This window comes from Vicia villosa, linkage group LG6, assembly GCF_029867415.1.
Source record: "Vicia villosa cultivar HV-30 ecotype Madison, WI linkage group LG6, Vvil1.0, whole genome shotgun sequence".
NCBI lineage: Eukaryota > Viridiplantae > Streptophyta > Magnoliopsida > Fabales > Fabaceae > Vicia > Vicia villosa.
This window is the reverse complement of record NC_081185.1, coordinates 156,163,508-156,190,644: the sequence shown is the minus strand read 5'-3', so window position 1 is coordinate 156,190,644 and position 27,137 is coordinate 156,163,508. Positions and strand designations below refer to the sequence as shown.

Below are 27,137 nucleotides of genomic sequence, written 5' to 3'. Positions count from 1 at the left end.
CCTTTGGCCGGCATACTGCGAATATGTTTTAATTATTGCCTAAAGTTTGATTTTTGAATTTGAATTCGAAATACATAACATTCCATGAAGTGGTGCATTGTATTTTTATGAACCATTGCAATTATATATTTTAAATAATATTGTTTCATGAAGAGTTGCAACTTATGAAACACACTTTTGCATGGGCTATAAATACAAGCTTGTTATTTTCGGAATCTACACACAAAATCATTATCCTCTAATATATTTTCCAGACAGCTTCCTTGCATTCGAGTTTCTTCACCGGTCTTGTGCAGACTCGAGTAAGGCTGAATTATCCTGGGTATTCAGGCCGTTCCAACTCTAAGACAATCGAGAGTGTGCTTGAAATACTTTTAAGGAAAGTGATTCCGTTCGCGATTCAGCCTGGATCCATTCGATCTCTCCGATATTTCTAACAATCTTAAAAGTATTAGTTCTTCAATGGCTTCCGACGCTGCAGTTTCAAGCATCAAAGTTATGAACCAGGATCTTGTCAAATTGGATCGCTTTGATGGAACAAATTACACCAGATGGCAAGACAAGATGACATTCCTTCTGACTGCCCTGAAGATTCAATATGTCTTAGATCTTGACTTGCCGCCAATTCCAGAACCAACAGATGATGATTCTGACGAAGTCAAAAAAGAACGTAAGAAACGTAAGGAGGACGAATTGCTGTGTCGTGGACATATCCTAAATACATTATCTGATCGTCTCTACGACCTCTATACGGACAATCCCTCCGCGGTTGAGATATGGAAAGCCCTCGAGTTTAAATTCAAGGCCGAAGAAGAAGGTACGAAAAAGTTTTTAATTTCTAAGTACTTTGATTTTAAATTTGTAGACGCCAAACCAATTCTTCCCCAAGTGCACGAATTGCAAGTCCTGGTGAACAAAATCAAAGCAGTGAAAATAGACATCCCAGAAACCTTTCAAGTTGGTGCAATCATTGCAAAATTGCCACTTTCGTGGAAAGGCTATAGAAAGAAATTGCTGCACAGTTCCGAGGATTTTTCCTTGGAGAAAATCCAGAAACACCTTCGAATCGAGGAGGAATCGAAGGCAAGGGAAAAATCAGAATCTGCAGGTCTTTCCAAAGCCAATGCTGTGACCAACAAAGAAAGAAAGAAGCATGATAACAACAAGCGTCATCTAGGACCAAAAAAGGAACTTAACAAGTTCAAGAATTCTGGGGGTCAGAAAGGTCCAAAGACCGGATGCTTTGTTTGTGGAAAACCTGGACATTATGCTCGAGATTGCAAGCACAACAAATCAAAGAATGAGATCAATGTTGTTCATTCAAATGATGACATAATCGCTACTATGAGCGAGATTATGGCAATCCAGGGCAAAGTTCAAGGCTGGTGGTACGATACATGTGCCACGGTGCATGTCTCCTATGACAGGGCTGCATTCAAAACCTATTCTGAGACAAATGATGGACAAGAGGTACAAATGGGAAATGAAGTACGATCTAAGGTTGTTGGAACTGGATCGGTTGAACTTAACTTCACTTCCGGAAAGAAAATTACTCTTGTCAATGTGCTTCATGTCCCAGACATGAATAGGAATCTTGTTAGTGGGGATTTATTGGGAAAACCTGGTATTAAATCTGTTTATGAATCGGGCAAACTTATATTGACCCGTAATGGTGTATTTGTTGGAAAAGGATATTCCACTGAGGGAATGATCAAAATATGTATTACCAACAATATGATTAATGAAATTTCTAATTCTGCTTATATGCTTGATTCTGTTTCTTTATGGCATAATAGATTAGCACATACTGGTATTAGTTCAATGAAGAGACTAATTAAATCTGGAATGATATCATGTAACATCAATGATTTTAACAAATGTGAATTATGCGTTAAATCAAAGATGATTAAAAAGCCTTTCAAAAGTGTTGAAAGAAAGACAAATCTACTTGATCTTATACATTCAGATTTGTGCGAATTTAATGGCATGTTAACCCGTGGGGGAAACAGATATTTCATCACTTTCATTGATGATGCTTCTAGATACACATATGTATATCTCTTAAAGCATAAAGATGAAGCTTTTAATGCCTTTAAGATTTATAAAGCAGAAGTAGAAAATCAATTAAGTAGAAGTATAAAAGTCCTTAGAAGTGATAGGGGCGGTGAATACTTCTCTACTGAATTTGATGCATTTTGTGAAGAACATGGCATAATACATGAATGTTCGGCGCCTAGAACACCGCAACAAAATGGCATAGCCGAAAGAAAGAACCGAACATATCAAGAGATGATGAATGCTATGTTAATGCATTCAGAATTACCTTTCAATTTATGGGGCGAAGCGTTACTATCCGCTTGTCACATAATAAATAGAATTCCTTTAAAGAAAACTGGTATTTCTCCATATGAGGTATGGAAAAACATGACACCGAATATTGGTTATTTCAAAGTGTGGGGGTGTGTCGCTTACTATAAAAATATGGATCCTAAGAGAACCAAGTTGGGTCCTCGAGGGATAAGATGTGCTTTCGTTGGATATGCACAAAATAGTAAAGCATATAGACTATTAAATTTAGAGTCTAATATTATTGTTGAATCCCGGGATGTAGAATTCTTTGAAAATCTTATCACTAAGGATAAAGAATCGGAGTCGGCCACAAATAAAGAATCTTGTGAAGAAGATTCCTCTCGGATTGTAGAAATACAACCTGAAGGCACTCCTCAGATCATTGAATCACAACCCGAACCAAGGATAAGCAAAAGAGTCCGGAAAACAAAGAACTTAGGACCAGACGAAATTGATTCTCAATCCATTTCGTTTTATCTGGTCGAAGGCAATAGTACAAAATTCGTTCAAAGTATTCCGGTCATACTTCAAGTAGGGGATGATCCTAAAACTTATAAGGAAGCAATAACTTCCAGGGACTCCTCTTTTTGGAAGGATGCTATCAAAGATGAAATGGATTCAATTATGTCCAACCACACTTGGGAACTTGTCGACTTACCAAAGGGATCAAGGCCCATTGGATGCAAATGGGTGTTTAAAAGGAAATATCATAGTGATGGTACCTTAAACACTTATAAAGCAAGATTAGTGGCAAAGGGATTCAGACAAAAGGAAGGTATAGATTACTTTGACACCTATGCACCAGTAGCAAGGACAACCACAATTCGATTGTTGTTTGCCTTAGCCTCTTTGAATGATCTTATAGTTCATCAAATGGATGTTAAAACAGCGTTCCTAAACGGAGATCTCGATGAGGAAATCTATATGGAACAACCAGAAGGCTATGTACTTCCTGGAAATGAACTAAAGGTGTGCAAACTAGTCAAATCCTTATATGGATTAAAACAAGCACCAAAACAATGGCATCAAAAATTTGACTCTACAATATCGTCAAATGGATTTATTCCTAATTCTTGCGACAAGTGCCTATATACAAAAGTGTACAAAGACACTGTAATATTTTTGTGTCTCTATGTTGATGACATGCTAATAATTAGCAACAAAATGAATGGGATTTTAGAAACAAAGAAATTTCTAACTTCCACTTTCAAGATGAAAGATCTTGGACTTGTTGACACAATTTTAGGAATAAAAGTCAAGCGAAATAGTGGGGGTTATGAACTTAATCAAACACATTATATTGAGAAAATGCTTGATAAGTTCAAACACCTACAATTCAAGGAAGTAACCACTCCATTTGATCATGTAATCAAGCTTGAAAAGAATGATGGAAGAGCAGTGGCTCAACTAGAATATGCAAGTGCAATCGGATGTCTCATGTACTTAATGCAATGTACCAGACCTGACATATCTTTTGCAGTTAGTAAAATGAGTAGATTTACTAGCAACCCGAGTAATGAACATTGGAAGGCAATCACGAGAATTTTTGGCTATTTACTGAAAACCAAAAATCTTGGCCTTCATTATGGTAAGTTTCCTGCCATATTAGAAGGATATACCGATGCGAGTTGGATATCAAATGTTGGAGATCATAAATCTACAACTGGTTGGATATTTACACTAGCTGGAGGAGCAATTTCTTGGAGGAGCAAGAAACAAACATGCATCACTCTTTCGACCATGGAATCAGAGTTTGTGGCTCTCGCTTTCGCTGGTCAAGAAGCAGAATGGTTGAGGGATCTTCTTTTAGAAGTTCCATTGGCTAAGGACAATGTTTCAAAGGTTATGATACACTGCGATAGCCAAGCCACTCTAGCAAGAGCATTCAGCGAAGTGTATAATGGAAAGTCTAGGCATATAGGACTTAGACATTCGTTCGTGAGAAAGTTGATTAAGGATGGAATCATTTCACTCACGTATATACGAACAAGCTATAATTTGGCTGATCCGTTTACTAAGCCACTGGCCAGAGACTTAGTAAAAACAACCTCGAGAGGCATGGGGTTGAAACTCCTTGAGTAAGAGTTCCGACAACGGCGGCAACCCAATCTTATGTTAACAGAACATTAACTTCAAGATTTTCAATGGGTAACAACAAGTCGTTGATTTGGATAATTGTCGAACATTTCGTGATAATGTTGACTTTGAAACGAGGGTTGAGTTTTACTTTAAAAACTCTTAATGAAGTTCAATACCAGGGGTACGTGTCTTGTGGAAAAGGACACAATATGAACTTCACCTATGTGAATTTCGAGATGGTGCCGTCTCAAAGTGAGAGTTGGAGTTTCTCTCATGAAAAATTCATGAAACAGGATAGCACATGGCCATAAATAAGTGCTAAGCGAGTTATGCAGAGGAAGAACCTTTAAAGAGTGTGTGTAAGGCGACACCGGTCTAATCATATGGATTCATGGTTTAAAAGCTTTGCTACCTAATATTCCGATTAAACTTTGTGTTGTCCTCACTAAGGTTAAGTTTTAAATCGAAAGATACCTAACTGTATTAACACTCTTTATATATTAAATTTCTGGAATTATTAGATTTGTCATTATTAGAACAAGTGGGGGATTGTTGGAAATTATGAGCATTAATTTCTTCAAGTTATGTTCCAAAATGACAAAAGTGAGAATGACAATAAATGCTTCATAAATAGTCCCACATAGAAAGTGGAGCAAACCTTAAAAGCATTTATAAAGCACTTGGAACAATGTACATTCCAAAAAGAGCCAAAGAGGATAAAGTGCCACATAGTCATATGTGGTGGTCCCAAGCCTTATGCCACTTGTCTCTACCAAAAACACCCTCGCCGGTGTCGCCACCGGCGACACCGGCTCCGGCTCCGGGACCGGGACCGGGTCCGAGGGCGTGGGCGTAGAGGCGCTAGTGGCGGCTTGTAGACGGCACTTGAGCACTTAGGCACGTCGCATTGTATTTTTATGAACCATTGCAATTATATATTTTAAATAATATTGTTTCATGAAGAGTTGCAACTTATGAAACACACTTTTGCATGGGCTATAAATACAAGCTTGTTATTTTCGGAATCTACACACAAAATCATTATCCTCTAATATATTTTCCAGACAGCTTCCTTGCATTCGAGTTTCTTCACTGGTCTTGTGCAGACTCGAGTAAGGCTGAATTAACCTGGGTATTCAGGCCGTTCTAACTCTAAGACAATCGAGAGTGTGCTTGAAATACTTTTAAGGAAAGTGATTCCGTTCGCGATTCAGCCTGGATCCATTCGATCTCTCCGATATTTCTAACAGATCTTCATGGCTCATGCATTACGTTTTTCATTGATGAATCATTACATGGATGAATGCTTGGTAAAATGAAGCATTCTTAGATTACATTGTATTTCTATACAACACGGTGTCGTTTTATAATTTTATTCTCTTTTCTTTTCACATAAGCCGTATAGATTATATATTTGTTTACGGTGTTATACTTATAATACAATGAATATTGAAATAACAATTACTCTTCTTAAATATAGAATCCAACCAAACTCATAAATTGTAATAATAAAATTTAAGATAGCAATGCCTAGTATATAAATTCATTCATCCTCATGCAAAATCATACAAAAAAGAAGTCATCCAACATTGAGTGCAAAAGAAAACCAGTCTAACATAGACAGCAGCATATCTAACCAAAAAATATAAAACTTGCTTGACATGTGTCGGCAACCTAATTATTTGGTCATGAAACACAAGCAGTAGGCACCAGACACTTGGAAATGAAGCCCAACATTTTTTTCTGCACAAACAATAGATAATCATAGTCAAAACAATGACTCAAATCAATTTAATAGTAAAAAACAAAATAATGACGAACCCGTTTGGTTGTGCGAAGAAGTTGAGGAGAAATCTTATAGAGATCTTCGTCAACTGGTTTTGGAACTCTTGTTGGTAAAGGAGCCTTACAAACGACGTCGTTTACATGTAATGTCTTCTTCTTGTTCATTGTCTGCTTCCCTGGATATTCCGTTACATCGTACACTTTGCTCTGTTTTCTCATTCTTGTTTCTCTGTTCCTCGTCTCCTACATCGCATAATTAACCACAAACAAAACATCACACACTCTTTCTACATCACTTATCTTGTTCTTATCTGAACCAAACAAAATGTACCCAGAAAAATTAAATAAAAAATATAGAATCCATGTGTTATTCAGACTTCATGTCCTTTCTCAAACATCACATTAATAACAATGGCTTGCCATGACTCGTGACTACATTCATCGATCTAACACACAATTGCAGAATTAATTTTTATTACTAAAAATATGCAAATTTCGTCATTATCACATCTTTGACGGATGATTATTATGTAATCACAAGAAATAATTAAACAAAAAGTGATTACCTTTCCAACCGGTTTCTTATAATCAACTATATACAGATCTTGCTCTCCACGCACATATGGATCAGTTTCACCAGAAGAAGAACTGTAACGAATCAAACCAGCTTGTCTTGCATTCTCAAAGTATTGAGTTATTGGCAACTCATTCGCGAAATCCCAGTTACCAAAAGCTGGTATTTGACCACTTCTCTTACAATATTCCTATCATAAAAACAACAATGACCCATCAATCATTATTCACATAAACTTTTACAAAACAAAAAGGTAACTGAAAATAAGCTTACATCCATAATTGGTTCTTAGGTCAAAACATAGGAGTTGCTTCACCCAGAAAGTGAGTGTTTTCTAGTGTTCTTGTTGTGCCTTAAGAGAATGGGTGGGATTGAAAGTTTTAAAGGGCAAAAAGTAACAAGAAGCGATGATGTGGTTCCCAAAAAACCTCAGACAGGGTTATTAATTCCCTGAACAGAATTTATAGAAAAAAGAATCTGAACAAAAGTGAAAGGAGTGGGTTAAAGTTTTTTTTTACTTATGAAGACAGAGAAAGGGTTGCATGGAACAGAAGCAGAGAAAACAGAAACAGGTATTGATAAGACTGAACAACAAAAACAGGATCTGCAAAGAATTCTGTTGTAGCATTGATTTTGTTCCTTTTACTAGTAAAATTCTATAGAGAGATTTGGTGGAATACACAAATAAGTAACAAGTAAGAAGAGAGATTGGTGTGGTAGTTGAATTGTTATTTATGTGTAAGGAAGATTAATGAAAATGAATGAGGAATGAGCGTGCCTGAGAAGTAGTTGAGAAGTACTGTTGAAGAGTATGTTTGAGATAAGTATTTGAATGGTATGAAGCTGTCACTGTTTGACTCTGTTGAGTTTCACTTTTCCACTTATATAGGAATGACCCCTACCTCTATGCATCATCTATAGTTCTATTGTGTAAAGTTGTAAAACTTTATGCATATGTGTTTTTTCGAGCAAAATAGATCTCACGTTTTTGTTTTTGTTTTACCCATATTCCATATCCATCTACACATGCTAGTCAACCTTTTGCTTCTTGATTCAAGGAGTTTAAACAATTTGGATCTCAAAATCTTACTAGGCTAAAATGTAGCCACAAGTTTTGAAAAACATCAACAATATATGGTCAATAAAATTTGAATTAAAAATAATAATAATTAGAAATTAGGACAATTGAATTAGCCTTTAAACAAAATTAAATATATTGTTAGAAATTGTATAGGATTTTTTTTAATCAAAAGGGCCAAAGCCCATGAAATATAATAAAAAAAAAAAGTAAATAAAAAAACGAGGGGACAAAGCACTTGACTTTAAACTTATCTAATTCTATAATTTTGCAAGTCTAGTTTATTTCTAGTGAAATCCATCAAAACATTCATATGGACCTCATTTTACCGGGTAACATCAGTGGCTATGTTAGCTAGTTTGTCATAACAAAGATTCTCCTCACTATAAATGAGAAATGGATCTTCTACTGCTTATTTCATTCTGCCTTCCTCTCTTGTCTTATCCAATGATTGACAAGTTAAGAAGAATAAAATAAGATAAAAATTGAATAAAATGGGAAATGGATCTTCTACTGCTTATTTCATTCTGCCTTCCTCTCCTGTCTCATCCTATGTTTGACAAGTTAAGAAGAATAAAATAAGATAAAAATTAAATAAAAATGATAATCCAATGACTGATATAAGGACATGATAGATAGGCATGAGAGAAGCAACATACAATGGTTGACAAGTTAAGAAGATTAAATAAGATAAAAATTATATAAAAATGATAATCCAATGGCTGATATAAGGGCAGGATAGATAGGCACGAGAGAAGCAACAGGAGAGGATCTCAATCCCTATAAATGTGAGTTGCGAAAAAAATAAAATTTCTCAAGTTATACAAACATAAATTTCTAGTAAGACACCTCAAGACTTTGTTAGTTGTAATTGCATTGGAAATTGGATTACCAAGTGAATTTAAACGGTTAATGAGATGAGTGAACCTATTTTACATTTCGGCAATGGTTTCACCAGGCCTCATGTGAAATAAGCTCAAACTCTAGATTCAATGTGTTTATTCTAGCTTGTTTGACCTCATTAGTTCCCTCATGGGCAACTTGTAATGCGTCCCACATAGCTTTAGCGGTTTCACAATGAAAAAACGATAATATTCATCAACACCAAGAGCGGATAGGAGAATATTTTTCGCCTTCCAATCATTACCCAACTTTTTGTGATCATTGTCATCCCATTGTGCTGCCGGTTTAGGTATGATACCACCATTATTATCGGTCATGGTAATTTAAGTTGGACCAATCATAATGGTGTCCCATACACCTTTATCATACGAATTAATACGGATGCGCATACAAGCTTTCTAATAACTGTAGTTTTCACCGGTGAAAATTGGCGCTCTATTATACACCCCTTTAGGTTCGGTAGCCATTTTCTAAAAAGTGTTTGAAGCAATGAATAAACCAGAGCTCTTAGTGCCACTAGTTAGACGATGGCACCTTATCTAGAGGGGGTGAATAGATCCCCTACTTTTAAAATTTAGATTTTAAGGTATTGAAAAGTTTAAACTATGGCAAGCGGAAGTTTCGTGTTTAGATTTAAAGTCGTCTAAATCAAACCGGCTATTGGAAACTCAGATATGCACAACAGTGTATGTAGTATAACAATGATACAATTTTCCTTAAGACTTGAATTCTCAAATAAATAGTTTTAATAAGCACAAAGCAATCAAACTCCCAATCACTTTAAACACAAAAAGTTAAAAGCGTCAATTATCGAACACTTGGGGTTCGATTATTTTTCAGAAATTTCCTTTAAGTTTTTTGATATCAAAATCCTCTTACAAACTAATTTATTGTAAGGCAATCAACAACTTTACAATATTCAAAACAATTTCTAGAAATTTACCACGAATCAGTCGCTCAATCAATATGTTTGACAATTTGATAATAGAATTTAAAATGTGTGAGAGAGAGAGAGAGAGAGAGAGAGAGCACCATTTATGAGGAAGAAGAGAGTTTGGCAATGATGCTGACTGCAGAAAGTGGAAGTGATTATTTTCACTTCGAAGAAGAATTCAAGAGCAAGAAGTGGATAGAGGCAATGGATGAAGAAATGAAAGCCATAGAAAGAAATAAAACCTGGGAGCTAACAGACGCACCTAACCATCTGAATCCTATCGGAGTTAAGTTGATTTTCAAAACGACACTTAATGAGAGTGGAGATGTTGAAAAAATCAAGGCACGATAGGTTGCAAAAGAATATGCACAACAATACGAAGAAGCTTATACATAAGTTTTTGCACCAGTAGCATGACTTAACATGGTGCAAGTAATTCTTGCTTTGGCGGCTCAAAATAAAGGGGAAATGTTTCAGCTTGACGTCAAAAGTGCTTTTCTTCAAGACGAGCTCAAAGAAGAAGTATTTCTCAAGAAAGGTGAAGAAGACAAAGTCTACCATTTAAAAAAGGCATTATATGGACTCAAGCAGGCACCAAGAACTTGGTAAAGAAAGATTCAGGCCTATTTTGCTCGAGGAAATTTTGAAAGATGTTCCATCGAGCACACTTTGTTCACCAAAGAAAAAGGAGATAACATTTTGAAAGGGAGTCTCTACATCGATGATTTAATCTTTACTAGCAACAATAAAAAAATGTGTTAAGAGTTTAAAAGCTCAATGATGTTGGAGTTTGATATGTCTGATTCGGGGAAGAATGCGACATTTTCTTGGAAGAGAAGTTATACAAAATGTTGCTGAAATTTTATCTGCCAAAGGAGATATGCTCAAGAAGTTTTAGCAAGATTTGGCATGGAAAACAACAGCTCTGAAAAAATCCTATTGTTCTAGAAACAAGATTATCAAAGGACAAAACAGGCGTTAAAGTAGACGCTACAATGTTCAAACAAGTTGTTGGGAGCCTCATATATTTAACTGCAACTTAACCAATTTTGATGTTTGGAGTAAGTTCAATTAGCAGGTTCATGGAAAATTCAAAGTTTTCACATTTGCTAGCAATAAAAAGAATTTTGAGTTACTTGAAAGGAACTAGTGAGCATGGTATCTTCTACATAAGGGAGAAGGAAGCACGAGTTTGATGGCTTATACGTACAATACTTACGCTGGAGACTTGAACGGTCGAAAAAAGAACTTATGGTTTTGTTTTTTTGATAAATTTCTGATTTGTTTCATGGTCTTCCAAAAAGCAACCGGTAGTGAGTTTATCAACCATCGAAGCTGAATATATTGATGCATCACTATGTGCCTTTCAATGCCTTTGGCTTACGAGAATTCTAGAACAACTTGGAGCAGAAGAAAAAGATGGAACTTCTATTTTTTGTGACAATAGTTCTACTATCAAATTGTCTAAAAATTATATATTTCATGGAAGAAGCTAATACATTGGAGTGAAATTTTATTTTCTCATAGACTTGATGAATGAAGGAACTGAGAAGTTAAAGTTTTGCTGCTCTGAGGAGCAAGTTGCAGATATAATCACAACACAATTGAAATTGTAGTAGTTTGAGAAACTTCGTGATATGCTTGGAATGACACATGTTGCTGAAGTATGCTAAAGCACAAATGCATTAGCTTAAGGGAGAGATTGTCGGTTAAGTTAATTTGTTTACGGGTTATTTATTTTGTCTAAGTTTGTTGAATAAATCCAAGTATTCTAGGAGATGATTTTCCTTTTTTTTGTAACTGCCATAGAGGTCGTGGCTTTATGCTTGTTTTATTTTGCATCAGCTGTTTAAAGCCAAATATCATCTTAAATGAAATAATAAACTTAACCTTCCCATCAATTGAGTGTGTTCTTTAAATTATTTTTAATAGTTTTATGATTATTTCATTGTCAAATAAGTGTGTAACTGCTAAAAATCAACAGTAAAGTTTAAGTAAAATACACACTTATTATTTGCATATTATACCATCATAAAAGACAATTTATACACGGGTAAATTATTCAAACATTTGGTGTTATGTTTGGATGATAGGGAGGTATATTACATTATTAAGTAAACTCATGGGGAGAATGCGAAAATCACTTTGAAGTCTGAACGTTGACTTTAGAGGTATATCATTCGTGGTGGTAGCATTAGCTAATTATATGTGAATATACATTTTAGAGACGTGTCAAGTGGAAACGATTATGAAACTAATCACACCGACCACATAAGGTTGTACATCAAATTGTAAGATCACAATCTTTTTACACATGAGGGTGGACACCTTCGATACTTTTCCACCAAACTCAGATGAGCTAAAATATATAGTTTTATATATTGATTAATTCTCTAAATAGATAGAGATACAATCCTTTTTCATCATCACGATAGAAATATTGTTGAAATTCGTACAAATTTTTTTTATGCGGTATGGTGTCTCGCAAATGTTCGTCACATACATCAAATTTTTGAATAACTGGGAGATTCTAGAACTTCTGCATTGAACTCATCATAAAGCTAAAAGTAACCTCTATCGAAGATATGACAGACCTGAATTCACGTGTAGACTTTAGAGAATTAAGAATGACCTCTATCGAAGATATGAAGGAGATTTCAAAACTCCTGCATTGACCTTCACAAAAAGCTAAAAGTAATGACTGGCCTAAATTCACATTAAGATTTTAAAGAATTAAGAATGACGTATATCGAATATATGAAGGAGATTCATATACAATATATTTATTGTGAGATGGAAAGAGTGCAAGATAAATATTTATTTTAAATTTTACAACTAATTATGGGACCAAGAAATGACCAAAAACTTGAATCTATTCCTTTTTGCCCGTTGAAGTTCCGAAGCCTAAAAAGGCTGAAGGACTAGAAAAATGTGGTCTTGCCGAAAGTTGGAGGAACTGGATTAATAAGAGTTGGGATGGAAGGAGAAGTCACCACACGGTTTCTCTTTTTAGAAGAAGTGGAGCTTCTCTCATCGGACCGAGAAGCACATAGAGATAGTTTGATAGTAAGAGTGAGATAATACCTAAAATTAGGGCTGGAAAATTGGTCGATTTGGATCGATATCGGCCCTAAAATTTAAATTTGATTCAAACTGCGATTTCACTTTAAAGGCCCGGTTTTGACCGATAAAATTTCGGTTTAGATTGGTTTATCAAATAAATCGGGTAAATTTAATCGGTTTAATATTTATTAAAACTAAATCCATAAAATTATTTCTTATAAAATTCCATAACCCTTATTTTTTAATTTAAAAAAATTATCAAAATTTTAGAATAGCACAAAGTAAGATTATATATTTATTATTGAAAAAAATTATTATTACGTGATAATATTTTCAATATCAGACATTAATTTGATCACTATCATACTTCAAACTACAAAGTAAATAACAATCAAAATTTGTATTGCATTTTCTTGTATTCTTGTGAATAAACAATGTCATTATTAGATTATAAACAGGGTTATTGTCATTTTACCCCCTTGTCAAATATGCCCTTTTTAGTTTACCCCTGTCAAAAAAAATTCAAAAACAACTTTGTCATTTCAAAATACTAATAATTTAGCCCTAAAAGTCAAAATTCGTAGAAAAATCTGCAGATTTCCTGCGAATTTTCCTACGGATTTTGATTTTAGGGACTAAATTGTTAGTATTTTGAAAGGGCAATGTTGTTTTTAAAAAAAAATATATTTATAAGGGGTAAACAAAAAATCGCTGATATGACAAGGGGATAAAATGGTAATCACCCTTATAAAAATGATAATATCATAACAACATTATTCAACTTTATTTTTTAAATGAATCAATATAAAATAATAAAAATTAAAAATTAAATATTAGTTGAGTTCGATCGGGTTCGGTTTTCAACGGATCCAAAATAATCATCCGAACCCAACCGAATCAACCATATACTATCCAAATTAAACAACTGAATCAACCCGACACCCGATCCAATACAAAAATTAAAATAAATTGGCCAATTTAAATAGGTTGATTGAAATTTGTCCACCCCTATCTAAAATACATCATTAAACTTATGTATGTTACTTTACCTGCTAAATAGATACTACAACTTGGGATATATTTGAGTTTTCATCTATTCTTTTATATGTTGAATAGATATTACAACTTAGGATCTTACGACTTAGGATATATTTGAGTTTTCATCTATTCCTTTATACGTTGAATAGATACTCCAACTTAGGATATTTGAACTTTTTTCTTTGGACCTGCACATGCCTCGGAATATCAATTGCTATTTTATGTTATTTTAATTTAAATAGTCACTACTAATATTCTCAGTAAATGTCCAATTAACTTTTTATGTTAATTTAGTTTCAATAGTCATTACTAATTTTTTCATTAAGAGCTCAAGTTATATTTTCAATATTTTTAAATAAAAAATTGTTGTTATCTGAACATTTTTTTAGGTTTTCAACATTGTTCTTTTATACGATTTTATTTTATAACCGTATTATAAATGATGCATTATAAATAAGGTATTTGTATTTGTATATGGTATTATAAGTTTTTAAATAATCACTATGTTAAATATTGATTCCAATTAAACTAAAGGCATGCAATCAAATATTAGTAATTGAATTTAAGATATCAAACTAGTAGTGTATATATATAGTAATTCACCCTCATCATACAAAAAGTCATCTAGCATCTGAGTGCACAAGAAAACCAGCATAATAACATAGCCAGAAGTAAACCAAAAATGAAAAAAAAAAAAACTTCCTTGACGTATGTCGGCAACCTAATGAATTGGTCATGAAACACAGGCAGTAGGCACAAGACACATGGAAATGAAACCCAACATTTTCTTCTGCACAAACATTAAATAATCAAAGTCAAAACAATGAATCACATCACGGATAACACATTTCACAACATTAAATGGTAAAAAAAAACATAAAAGAAACGAACCCTCTTGGTTTTGCGAAGTAGTTCAGGAGAAATTTTGTAAAGATCTTCGTCAACTGGTTTTGGAACTCTGGTTGGTAAAGAAGCCTTACAAACGACGACGTCGTTTTCATGTAATGTCTTCTTCTTGCTCATTGCCTTCCTTGGATATTCTGTTTCGTCGTACACTTTGCCCTGTTTTCTCATTCTTGTTTCTCTATTCCTCGTCGGCTACACATAATAAACCATAAACAAAACATCACACACTCTTTCTACATCACTTATCTTGTTCTTATCTGAACCAAACAAAATGTACTCAGAAAATTAAATAAAATAAAATACAGGAGGCATGTGTTATTCAGACATCATGTCCTTTCTCAAACATCACATTAATAGCAATGCATCTTCATCACTCGTGACTACATTTATTTATCTACCACACTATTGCACAATAAGGAACTATTGCTAATAATATGCAAATTTCATCTTAATCACATCTTTGACTCGTGATTACTATGTAATCACAAAAAAATAATTAAACAAATAAGTGGTTACCTTTCCCACTGGTTTCTTAAAATCAACCGCATAAAGATCTTGTTCTCCACGCAGGTAAGGATCAGTGTCACCGGAAGAAGAACTGTAACGAATCAAACCAGCTTGTCTTGCATTCTCGAAATATTGAGTTATTGGCAACTCATTTGCGAAATCCCAGTTTCCAAAAGCTGGTATTTGTCCACTTCTCTTCCAATATTCCTATCGATTAAAAACAACAATGACCCATCAATCATCAACTTTAATAACTAGGTCAAGAAAAAGAAAGGGAAAAGGTATAAGCTTACATCCATTTTTGGTTTCTTAAATCAAAACAAAAGATTTTGTTTCACGTAGAAAGTGACGGCTTCTAGTGTTTGGTTGTGCCTTACAAGAATGAAGGGGGATAAAACTTTTAAAGGTAAAAAGGTGACAAGAAACGATGATGTGGTTCCCAAAAACCTCAGACAGGGTTATTAATTCCCTGAGCAGAATTTGTAGAAAAAGGAGTCTTAGCAAAAGTGAAAAGAATGGGTTAAAGGTTTTTTACTTGTGTAGACAGAGAAAGTAAAAAAGAGTTGCATTGGACAGAAGCACAGAAAGCAGTAACATGCATTGATAAGATTGAACAACAAAAATGAGACCTGCCAAGAATTCTGTTATACCATTGATTTTGTTCCCTTTACTGCTAAAATTCTATACACAATAGTAAGAAAAGAGATTTTGGTGTGGTGGTTGAATTGTTTATTTATGTGTAAAGAAGATTAAAGAAAATGAATGAGGAATTAGTGTGGCTGAGAAGTTGTTGAGGAGAGTACTGTTGAAGAGTATGTTTGAGATAAATATATGAAAAGACTAAGAATGAAATGTTATGAAGCTGTCAGTCACTGTTTGACTCTGTTGCATTTCACTTTTCCACTTATAAAGGAATGACCCCTACCTAATGCATCTATAGATAGCTCCATTGTGTAGAATTTTTGGTAATAAAGTTGCAAAACTTTTTTAATGGAAAAGAAAATTTTAATTTATTATATACTACTTATGGATCTGTTTCAATGGGAAAGAAAACTTTAATATATTATATATTTATGGATGTGTGATTTTTCGAGCAAAATAGATCTCACGCTTTTGTTTTACTTTTACCCATATGCCATATCCAGCCACGCATGGAAAACTACGTTTTGCTTAATTTGGATCTCATAAACATATTAATATAATAATCATAAAAAAAGTGTGACTGTGAGATTAATAGAGCTTAAATCGGCGTGTATTCATTCAAGGACACAGTGCCACTTATGGATGGATGCAACATAATTTAAAAATAATGAGAACAAAACAAAGAAAATAGTCAATGGCAGGTAGTAGCAGAGAAAGTTTCAATAAAATCAGCGAAATAAACGGATGTTGGTAGGATGAATTTCTTTTTTTACATTTGTACAAATAATTTATGGTCAAAGCAGAAGATGCAATGAGTCAATTTCGTTTCACATCTGTCCATTGGATGATGATAGCAAGTGAGAAAAGATGTTCTACTTATTTTTTCCTAAACTAGGTGCTACAAATATTTGGAGGCGTAATTAACCTAACCAAATAAAGCTGAATAAGACTTATAATTACCAGAAACCAAAATTAAGCATTAATTATGGTAGTGCAATAAGATGAGAGACTGGAGCGGTGATGTGCTTTCATACCAAAATTTTGACAAAATGTGACGTTTATAAGTCAACAGAATTCCACCACATCTCATCAAATGTCACGCCTATATTTTATTGTTTGTTTGTTTCCTTAATACGACACGTATGTACACCTCTCTCAATCTTGTTTTTCTACGATTTTTTTACCTACCTGCCCCAATAATGAAAAGATAATACCAAAATGTCATGAAATGAAAAAAAAATACTCAAATGCCACACTTTTAGTTCACGTCCGTCCAGGGGTTGGCCGGACCGGTGAAGACTTTTTTTCCGGTGTTGGGGTCCGTTTAGGGGTTGGCCGGACTCTAACTGAGCCTTTTTTTTTTGTTTTTTTGTTTTTTTTTTTATTTTAATTGATTTAAATAATTTTTTAAAAAAAAAACGAAAAAAAAAAGGGTCAGTTAGAGTCCGACCAACCCCTGGCCGGACCCCAACTGGGAAAAAAAAGTCTTCATCGGTCCGGCCAACTCCTGGACGGACGTGAACTAAAAGTGTGGCATTTTAGTGTTTTAATTTTAACATGGGGCATATTCGTATTATTATTTCAGAATAGTGGCAGATAGGTAAAAAAATCTTTTTCTACCCATCCTGTCATGCACATGGCAAAATATTACACTATCTTCCTACTTCCTAGTATATCTAAAAATATGACTAGCTGATATTGGAATTATTATTTTATTAATGTGATTTTGTCTAAAAAAAAAAAAGTTACTCCACGGATTTCGATTGTTTAATTTCTAAATTAGATGAGGATTTGACAAATAGATTACTTTTTAATGGTATTTTAAATTTTTTACAGTCATTTTTTAAAAAAATGTTTGGTTAAAAGATTGTCGTCTTGTTGTAATATATAAACCAACTATGCTTGTTATGTTTGTCATGGTATTTAGGTATTTAGTTAGTTACTTGATGTTCAAAATATTTTGTATAAGAATATACTTGAGCGGATATTTGAGTTTTAGTTAGAGAAATTATTTTAAGGATATATCTATCTGGGTATATCATATAGTGAGTATACTAGATTGTCATTTGTTTACATTGATGCATTAAATTTCCTTTCGTTTATGTAGTGTACCTCTACTATTGACAACTTAGCTACATTTTTTTGTTAGGTAAAAACGTATGAGTTTGTCTATTCATTATCATACAATTTCCTTGTATATATACATATAGTAAAGGATACAAATCAATGGGCCTCAACACAGGTCACAACCCAATAAGCCCAAACAACATGTTAATACCCAATATACCCTCCCTTAAGTTGATCTGTATTCAACAATTGATCAACATACAACATTAAAGAGTATAAAACTATGAAACAATAGAAGCAGAAAGTAAAAGGCAACAACTCTAATGGATCACTTGGTGCACCATGGATCACACACCCCAAATCCCTCCCTTAGTTTGTAGAAGGTTTCAACCTTAAGAGCCTTAGTCATGATATCAGTCAGTTGGTTTTGTGACTTGCAGAATTTTAGCTCAATAATTCCTTCATTGCTAAGATCTCTTAGAAAATGGTATCTGACATCAATATGTTTACATCTTCCGTGCGTAATAGGATTTTTTGACAGTTCTATAGATGAATTATTGTCACAGTTTATGATAGTGTAGCCACTTTGGCTCAGATGCAAATGATTCAACACAATGCTCATCCAGATGCACTCACAAACACTAAAAACAACTGACACAAACTCAACCTCAGTAGTAGGGATGGCAGGCAGATCCAAATTCGCAGGACCCACCCTCACCCTCACCCGAGTTGACTAGGTTCGGGTTCCACTTGATATTTCGGGTGCGGGTTTAGGTAGTGTGAAATCCACACCCGAAATCACACCCGCTTAGACTTGTGTGTGTGTGTGCGCGCGTGCGTGCGTGTGTGCGTGCGTGTGTGTGTGTGTGTGTCAGAAACAAATTTGATGGAAAACTTTAGATTTTGATTTAAATTTCAATGTTGATGGAAAATTGTAATGCTGATGTTGGAAAGTTGTGGTAAAATTGATGAAAAATTAATGTTGATGTTTGTCTACCCCAAATTTGACCGTTTTATAGCATTAACAATTTAATTTTCCTTTTTCCTAAATATTTATTCAATGTTATGAGGCGTTGTTACCCCAGAATTTCGACTTACTATTTAAAGTATGATGGTGGAAGCACGTCGATCCAAAGAGAAGAGTTGAGGGATTTTGTTGAGTCGGAGAGTCTTCGACATCAGGTGAGTTTCACAGTCGACGATAAGGTTTGCATCTTAGAAGAAAGGATTGAGAAATACTCGTGTGTTTAGTAGAACTAGTCGAAGGTGGTGGATAAGACTTGACGGTTATTTCTCTAGAACACGTGGAGGTTCGACATGAATAGATTGCGTGATCGCGACACGGGTCGACAGATGCTTGGTCGACCGTTAGGACAGTTATTATTTAGAAATCTATATAAGCAATTATGTTAGTAGGTTTTAGTGGTCCGCATTTCTATGTTACAAAAGAATACTTTAAATCTCTGTACAAAAGTGAGAAACGAGTGTTGCTTTCTGAAAATGTACGTATGCGTACCATTTTAATCATTATGCAATTGATTTTCATTTGTCTTTTACATATTTACACCTTCCTTTTTTGGTACCTTTATTTCCTGCCAATTTTCCTTACATGTCTTTATTTTCTGTCATGCTTTAAATCTTGTGCACAATCTCCCCTTTACAGTTCGTCTTTTATGCATTAAATATAAGTCAAACCAAGATAGGAAAGGAATATAGCACGTCCTAGGATTTACTACTTGATCCTGCAAATTAACCTTTAAAAAGAAACTAGCGGTTGTTTACCATAATTCTAGGTAAACAAATTGGCACGCCCAGTGGGACACATTGGTGCTGATATTCATTCTTACTAAATCATTGTTTTGTTCATTATTTTGTGGTGATAAAACAGTGTTACAATTATAAATGAGATTAAGAAGTGGTAGACAATTGAATTAAATGTCTAATAATAATACAAATGCTTCTGATCCCCCTAGAAATAACGTGGATGTCGTCCCAATTGGTACACTTCCATAGAATTCAACGGTTTTATCTCCGGTCAGGACATCAATCGTCGCTGGTGCGACGACAACCATTGCTTCCTCACAAGTAAATCCACCACGGTTGCCTATGAATCTGGCAAGACCATTATTCCCAGGAGGAACCATTCCTCCGTCTGGTTTTACCCCTTATAGCATATGCCCACATCGATGATGGTAGGTTTACAAACTAACCCGTCGACTTATTCTGATAATATAATGGCTACCGGTACTTCCTTCAATCCATGGGATTGAACAACATGGATAGGACATTTTCCCCAGGCATCACCTTCGTTGAACACAACATCTATGTTGTCTATTAGGCAACAGATGGACGAGAGCAATCATGACATGGTGAATGCTTTAACACAACAAATTGGGACTATTTTACTCCCATGATAAATAATACTAATCAAAGTTATGAGTCGTTGACTGGTCAAATGGCTAGAATAACAAATTTCTTTGGTACTCCACCAGTCCCACCTAAACCCACTCTGCATGCATCGATATAAGGCTGGTTGAAACACCAGGAAATGGGGCTAGGCCAGAAAACCAGCGACAAGTCCCAGATCGGGACGAAGAGGAATGTATCAACCAGAATATTCCAAGGATGGTGCAGCGTCATCAAGACACAAACCAAGTTCTTAGAAACATCCAACAGAACCCATATATTGGCCATAATAATATTTCGAATGTAGCAGACCAAATCTTAGTTCAAAATGGTCTCAACATCGGACTCCATAGGCCTAATTTCGTGTCTCCATTATCGAAATATGTTAGGCAAACGGAGTTACCTTGGGGTTGGAAAGTTCCAAAATTCACTAAATTCACTGGCGAAACTGGTGAATCGACAGTTGAGCATGTGGCTAGATTTCAGACTCAAGCGGGTGATTTATCCAATAAGGAAAAATTGAAAATGAAATACTTTCCAAGTTCTTTAACAAAGAATGCTTTTAATTGGTTTACCACTTTGCCTCCACAATCTCTGCATTCTTGGAACCAATTGGAAAGACTATTCCATGTGCAATTTTATATGGGGCATTCAAAGATTAGACTTAAGAATTAGCAGAGGTTAGGCGAAAAGTTGTTGAGTCCATAGTCAATTACCTAAATCGTTTCAGGTTATTAAAAGCCAGATGCTTTACACAAGTTCCTGAACATGAATTAGTTGAGATGGCTATTGGGGGTTTAGATTATTCCATTAGGAATAAGCTAGATACCCAATATCTTAGGGACATGGCACAATTGGCAGATAGGGTTCGTCAAGTCGAGCGTTTAAATGTTGAGAAAGCTAGAGCGAACAAGTACCATAAAAAAGAGAGGGTTGCATATATTGCAGCAGATGAAATCAACCCTGATGTCGAAAGTAGTTATGACGAGAATGTGGTTAATGTGGCAGAACTAAAGCTAGGGCCTACTTATGTGTGTAAATTGCTCAAGCCTTCAAATGGGAAAAATTCCACTGAGAACAATAAAAACGAGAAGTTCGTCAATAAAACATACACGTTCGACATAACAAAATGTGCTGAGATATTTGACTTATTAGTAGCTGACGGGAAAATTATAGTGCCCCCAGGACTAAAGAATCCTCCTTTAGAACAGAAAAAGAAAAGAGGGTTTTATAAGTTTCATAATTTTTTGGGTCATAAAATGTTTCAATGTGTTCTTTTCAGGGATTTGGGGAAGAAGGCGTTGAAAGAAGGCAGGCTACAATTTAGAGAGAAACCAAAGTCCTCTATGCAGGTCGGTGTTGATCCACTGCTGGTTTTTTTAAGCAATATAATGATTTTATTCCAAAAAATAATTGGGTTACAAGGCCGATGATTGGATTCAAGCCATCCAATGGACTATATTAACTAACAAGAAGAGGCTGGGAAATTACATTCGATGACAATACTTAGCTAATTTCCTATCTTTGTCCACCCGCCATAGGATAACATCAATGATCTCTTGACTTTGTAGCAAACGCATAATCCATCAGTTAAAGTTCCAAATCTTGTCAATTTATCCTTTATTGGGATTCTCCCCTCACAAGTTAGCCACAACAAGAAAGTAGCTCTTGGTTGAGCAAGGTTTTCCATCATCAGCTTTCTCCACAAAACTCTTGGCTTAGAGCCTCGAAGCATCTAATATATGAGCTTTGTGACATAGGTACCTGTGGTCTTAAATGAGTCCCATACTGCAGACGCACGCCATCAGAATGTCCATGTGCTTGAAGAATGCCTTTACAATCCAAGAACAATTGACAAATGGCCTATAACTTCTATCAATTGTTCTTAATATTTTTAGTGATGAATGTTTAACTTAATAATTCAGAATAAATAGTTATTTATCTACTTATTTTAAATAATTCATAAATAAATATATTTTATTTTAATAACACACTAATTTAAAAATAAAATTAATAAAATATAAATTCTAAGAATAATTGATCAAACAAAAATAAATGAAATGATATTTACTTCTAACTAAATAACACACATATAAATATTTACTTATTTCAAATTAATTAAAATTAAATAATAATTAATTAATTATAATAATAATTCAATTAATTATTAAAATATTTAATTAATTCAAATTAAATAATCAATTAATTTTAAAAATATGATTTATTTAAAATAAAATAATAATAAATTAATTTGATAAAAATTTATGTAAATATTAATTTTTTAATTTTATTAATTATATTTATGATTTAGATTTTATTAATTTTCTTTTTCAACTTATGTATTATTTAAAACGAGTTAGGGCAGCGCCCCGTCGGGGTCTAAGGGGCAGAGCCCGATTCTCCCCATTTAAAACAACGAATGCCTTCACTGGAACGTGGCTCTTGCGGCAATCGATCGGTTGATGATTGCACCGCTGAATTTTATGAGTCGCTTGTAGTTTCGTGATTCAACTCCTAAAATTCAGCAGTGTAATCAACAATCGAGCGATTTCCCTGACGCGGAAGTTAGAAACGCTGAAATAACTCACGTTCATAATCCAAGCCAACTGCCTACCCCTATTTTTGTGTAATCATTGTGGTTGTACAAAATTGAAGGAAAGTGGGAGCTTATATTACAGAAGCTATTCATGAAGCATCACATTGATACTTTAAAAAAATTAAAAAAAAAGCTATTATATAATTGTTTCTTAAGCAGCATCAACTTAGAAAAAAAGTTTGAATGAATACCAAACACATTTTTTCATATTTTCCCTATCATTCATACTTTTATCTCAATTTGATAAGCTTGTCTCCTTTCCCAACATTATCTAGATACGCTTGTGTTGTAGTACGTAGTTCCTGTCCAACAGTGGCACTTAGGACACTCTCTGGTAAAGCTAAACACAAGTCTGCACATTCTTTTGTCATTTGTTCTATCTCTAGAAAACCTTCAACGCAAACTTTTTGTAACATGCTACCTGAAACTTGTCAGCTACTATCAAAAGATCCAACAACCTCTGTGGTGAGGATAACATGAGGCTATTACTCCACATGAATTTAAGAAGGTCCATCAAGGATTCTTCCTTTTCAAGATACATAATAAAAATCATTAATTAGTAATTAAACAGAAAAATATCCAATTAGTAATTAAACAATTCATAGTTCTTACTAAATGCAGTAATTTTCATAATAGCAAGCTTCCGAGAGGATTCAGTCATCCCATTTGAGAACAGCTAAAAATTATAATTGTAAACAATTCATGCTTCTTACCACTTAAATTAGTAATAAAGTGGTAAGAAGCATGAATTGTTTACAATTATATTTTTTAGCTGTTCTCAAATGGGAGGACTGAATCCTCTCAGAAGCTTGCTATTATGAAAATTACTGAATTTGGTAAGAACAACGAATTCTTTAATTACTAATTGGAGAGTTTTCTAGATAGTGATTTTTATTGTATATCTTGAAGAGGAAGAACCCTCGACGGACCTTCTTAAATTCATGTAAAATAATAGCCTCACGTTATCCTCACCACAGAGGTTGTTGGATCATGTTATCCTCACCACAGAGGTTGTTGGATCTTTTGATAGTAGCTGTCAAGTTTCAGGTAGCATGTTGCAAAAAGTTATGCATTGAAGGTTTGCTAGAGATAGAACAAATGACAAAAGAATGTGCAGACTTGTGTTTAGCTTTACCAAAGAGTGTCCTAAGTGACACTGTTGGACAGAAACTATGATATGCAGCATAGGCGTATCTAGATAATGTTGAGAAAGGAGACAAGCTTATCAAATTGAGAGAAACGTATGAATGATAGGGAAAATATGAAAAAATGTGTTTGGTATTCATTTAAACTTTTCTTTTTGAGTTGATGCTGCTTAAGAAACAATTCAGAAATGTAGATCTGAACACTCCCGCAAACAACCATTGTTGTACAGCTGCATGTTCTTGCTTCATGGCATGCCTCGTAGTATTGTATAGTATTGTATCAGATAGGGATCCCGTGTTTTTGAGTCACTTTTGGCAAGAATTGTTCTGACTTAGTGGTACTAAGCTGCGCATGCCAACTGCTTATCACCCCCAAAGTGACGGGAAAACCGAAATAGTCAACAAGATATTGTAACAATATTTACGTTGCTTTGTGCACAACAAGCGGAAGCAATGGGGTTTATATCTCCACTGTGAAGAGTGGCACTGTAACACGGTTGTACATACTACTACAGGGCTGTCTCCTTTCCAGGTTGTATACGGCAGACTTCCTCTAGCATTAGCGGATTATGTACCTGGCAGTACTCAACTTCAAGCCGTAGAAGCTACCTTGTTGGACCGTGATACTGTGTTACATGAGCTGAAAAATAAGTTGTTGAAAGCTCAGACTTTTATGAAAGCGCTAGCTGATCAGAAACACATTCCTCATAAGTTTGTTACAGTCATCATCGGTCGGGTAGCCAATGAGCAGTTCATGGAATTTCTAATCAATTTGCATTTACAAATTTCTAAAACAAGAAAGGAAAAAATTAAGTTTGTGATAGACTTAATTTTAATGAACTAATTAAGCATTCAAATATCAACCAATATTCATATAGGAACCAGGGCCGGCCCTGGGCCTGGGCAAGCAGGCCCACAGCCCAGGGCCTCAAAATAATGGGGGCCTCAATTTGGGGAGGTGCACTTAAGAAATTATAATAATTGAATAAAATATATACTTTTTAGCGAAAACAAAAGACATCTCGTTGGTTGTAGCTTAGTGGCTTAGCAAACGCTTGTTAGGCATTCACTTCCCGGTTTGATACTTAGTGCGCTTAAAAATTTTCAATTAATTATTTTGTACATAAACTCCATTCTTTTATAGCTATTCCAATCTAAACATTAAATGAAATATCATTACAACAAATTGTGGTTCATTTAGAAAGAATATCAAGTAAAATCATCATTGTATAATTTTTTTGACAATTAGCATTTTTAAAATTTTAATTATAAAATAATTTGTATATAATTAACTACAATTTACAATGAGATATATGTTATAATTAAATATTTAATAGTTATTCAAACAATTAATTCATTTTTGTGACAATTAGCATTTCTTAAATTTTAATTATAAAATAAATTGTATATAATTAATTAAAATTTATAATGAGATTTTAAATCAAATTTTATTTTTAATGGTTATTTATTATTAAGGTTCATTTATTTTGTTGGCCCAGGGCCTCGAAAAGGTCGGGACCGGCCCTGATAGGAACATTCCCAAATTCCCAAGTTTTCCTTGCAACTCATAACAGAAACTTTAGCTATTAGAGATATATTATAACATTCTTAGAAATTGAAGGTCTTAGAAAAGCAAAGCTACATATCTTGGATCTATAACTCATAACAGAAACTTTAGCTATTAGAGATATATTATAACATTCTTAGAAATTGAAGGTCTTACAAAAGCAAAGCTACATATCTTGGATCTATTTATGTATTGAAGTATTTAAACGATGACTTGTTACTCTTTAAGCAAAATATCATAAATATCACTCAAACAAGTCAATCATGAAAATGAAAATCTACATGTTTATTATGCCGCCCCTGGGTGATTATCGAGTAAGATACAATAGTATCCATACACAAATGCCATATCAATTGCTTCCCTCCGCAGATTAGCTACCGAACTTTCATTCGAAGGGTGGATGAATAAGCGTTGCATCTGTTAGAGCCATCCATGTGATGCAAATTAACCATAGTCTGGCGAGCATTTATAAGACTTGCATAATTGGTAATATAATAAACGATCTGAATCCGTGTACCATCCCTACCTCTTGTGCTTTTTCTTCGTAAGCTGTCCTTGCCACTGCACGGGCCGCCTCAGCTGCTAGTTGTCATTGACAAGGGTTAAAGTTGCTACTTCCATTTCATCCTATGTCCATCTACAAAATTACATTTTGATCATTTCTTATACAACTAAGGTACCAATTAACTAAACAAGGAAGGGAATAATTATCCAGTTATCCAAAAAAAAATTCACAATTAAAACAAATAATTAAGGTACTAAAACGAAGGGAAAAATTGGCTTCACACCCAAGAAGGAAATCAGAAATGTGTCAGAAATGTGCCAGGAAGCGAACATACTCACATTGAAATTAAATATTCAACAACCAATATAATTCAGAGTTCAGTGTGAAGTATCAGCAATATAGCATGAAAAGATTCGATCCTTACCTATGGCTTTAGTGTGGTGTGAAGGTTGAGGGTTGATCATTTCTTATACAACTAAGATATCAACTAACTAAACAAACAATGTAAAAATTATCCAAAAAAAACTCAATTATCCATAGACTGGCTTTGCAACCCAAGAACGAACACACTCACATTGAAATTAAACATTCAACAACCAATATAATTCAGGGTTCAGCATGAAGTTTCAACAATATAGCTTGAAAATATTCGATCCATACCTATGGCTTCAGTGTGGTGTGAAGGTTGATGGTTGAGGAATAACTTTGGCTCTTGATGAAGTGCTGTGAAGCTTGAGGCTTGTTGATTAAGGTGAGTGTTTTTTTTTTACTAAATAGCATTGGAGATGAAAGGTAGTTAAGACAGTTAAAGGAAAAAATAAGTTATTCTGTTTTTGGAGGGAAATTGAGGTAAGGGTAATTTGGTAATTTAGGAAGGAAACCAGGGTAGTTAGTGGAAAAGATGAAAAAAAAAAAGGAATGCGAGATCTTTTTGTAGTGGAAAAATAAAATATGAAAGGTAAAATATGTTTTTATTTTTTTAAATCATGAGAA

The 27,137-nt window shown here is 34.3% G+C and overlaps 2 protein-coding genes across 2 annotated transcripts; both read right to left on the bottom strand.

Moving 5' to 3' along the window:
• Positions 1-5,937: 5,937 nt before the first annotated feature.
• LOC131612893 (uncharacterized) lies at positions 5,938-7,825 on the bottom strand. Its single transcript, XM_058884640.1, has 4 exons — positions 7,061-7,825; positions 6,780-6,977; positions 6,250-6,456; positions 5,938-6,171 (listed from the first exon to the last, which is right to left on the bottom strand). The coding sequence occupies exons 1-4, from the start codon at positions 7,064-7,066 to the stop codon at positions 6,115-6,117; spliced, it is 468 nt and encodes a 155-aa protein (XP_058740623.1). The 5' UTR covers positions 7,067-7,825; the 3' UTR covers positions 5,938-6,114.
• Positions 7,826-14,364: 6,539 nt separating this feature from the next.
• On the bottom strand, positions 14,365-16,104 carry LOC131612892 (uncharacterized). The gene is made up of 4 exons (XM_058884639.1): positions 15,510-16,104; positions 15,226-15,423; positions 14,695-14,901; positions 14,365-14,593 (listed from the first exon to the last, which is right to left on the bottom strand). The coding sequence occupies exons 1-4, from the start codon at positions 15,513-15,515 to the stop codon at positions 14,537-14,539; spliced, it is 468 nt and encodes a 155-aa protein (XP_058740622.1). The 5' UTR covers positions 15,516-16,104; the 3' UTR covers positions 14,365-14,536.
• Positions 16,105-27,137: the final 11,033 nt, after the last annotated feature.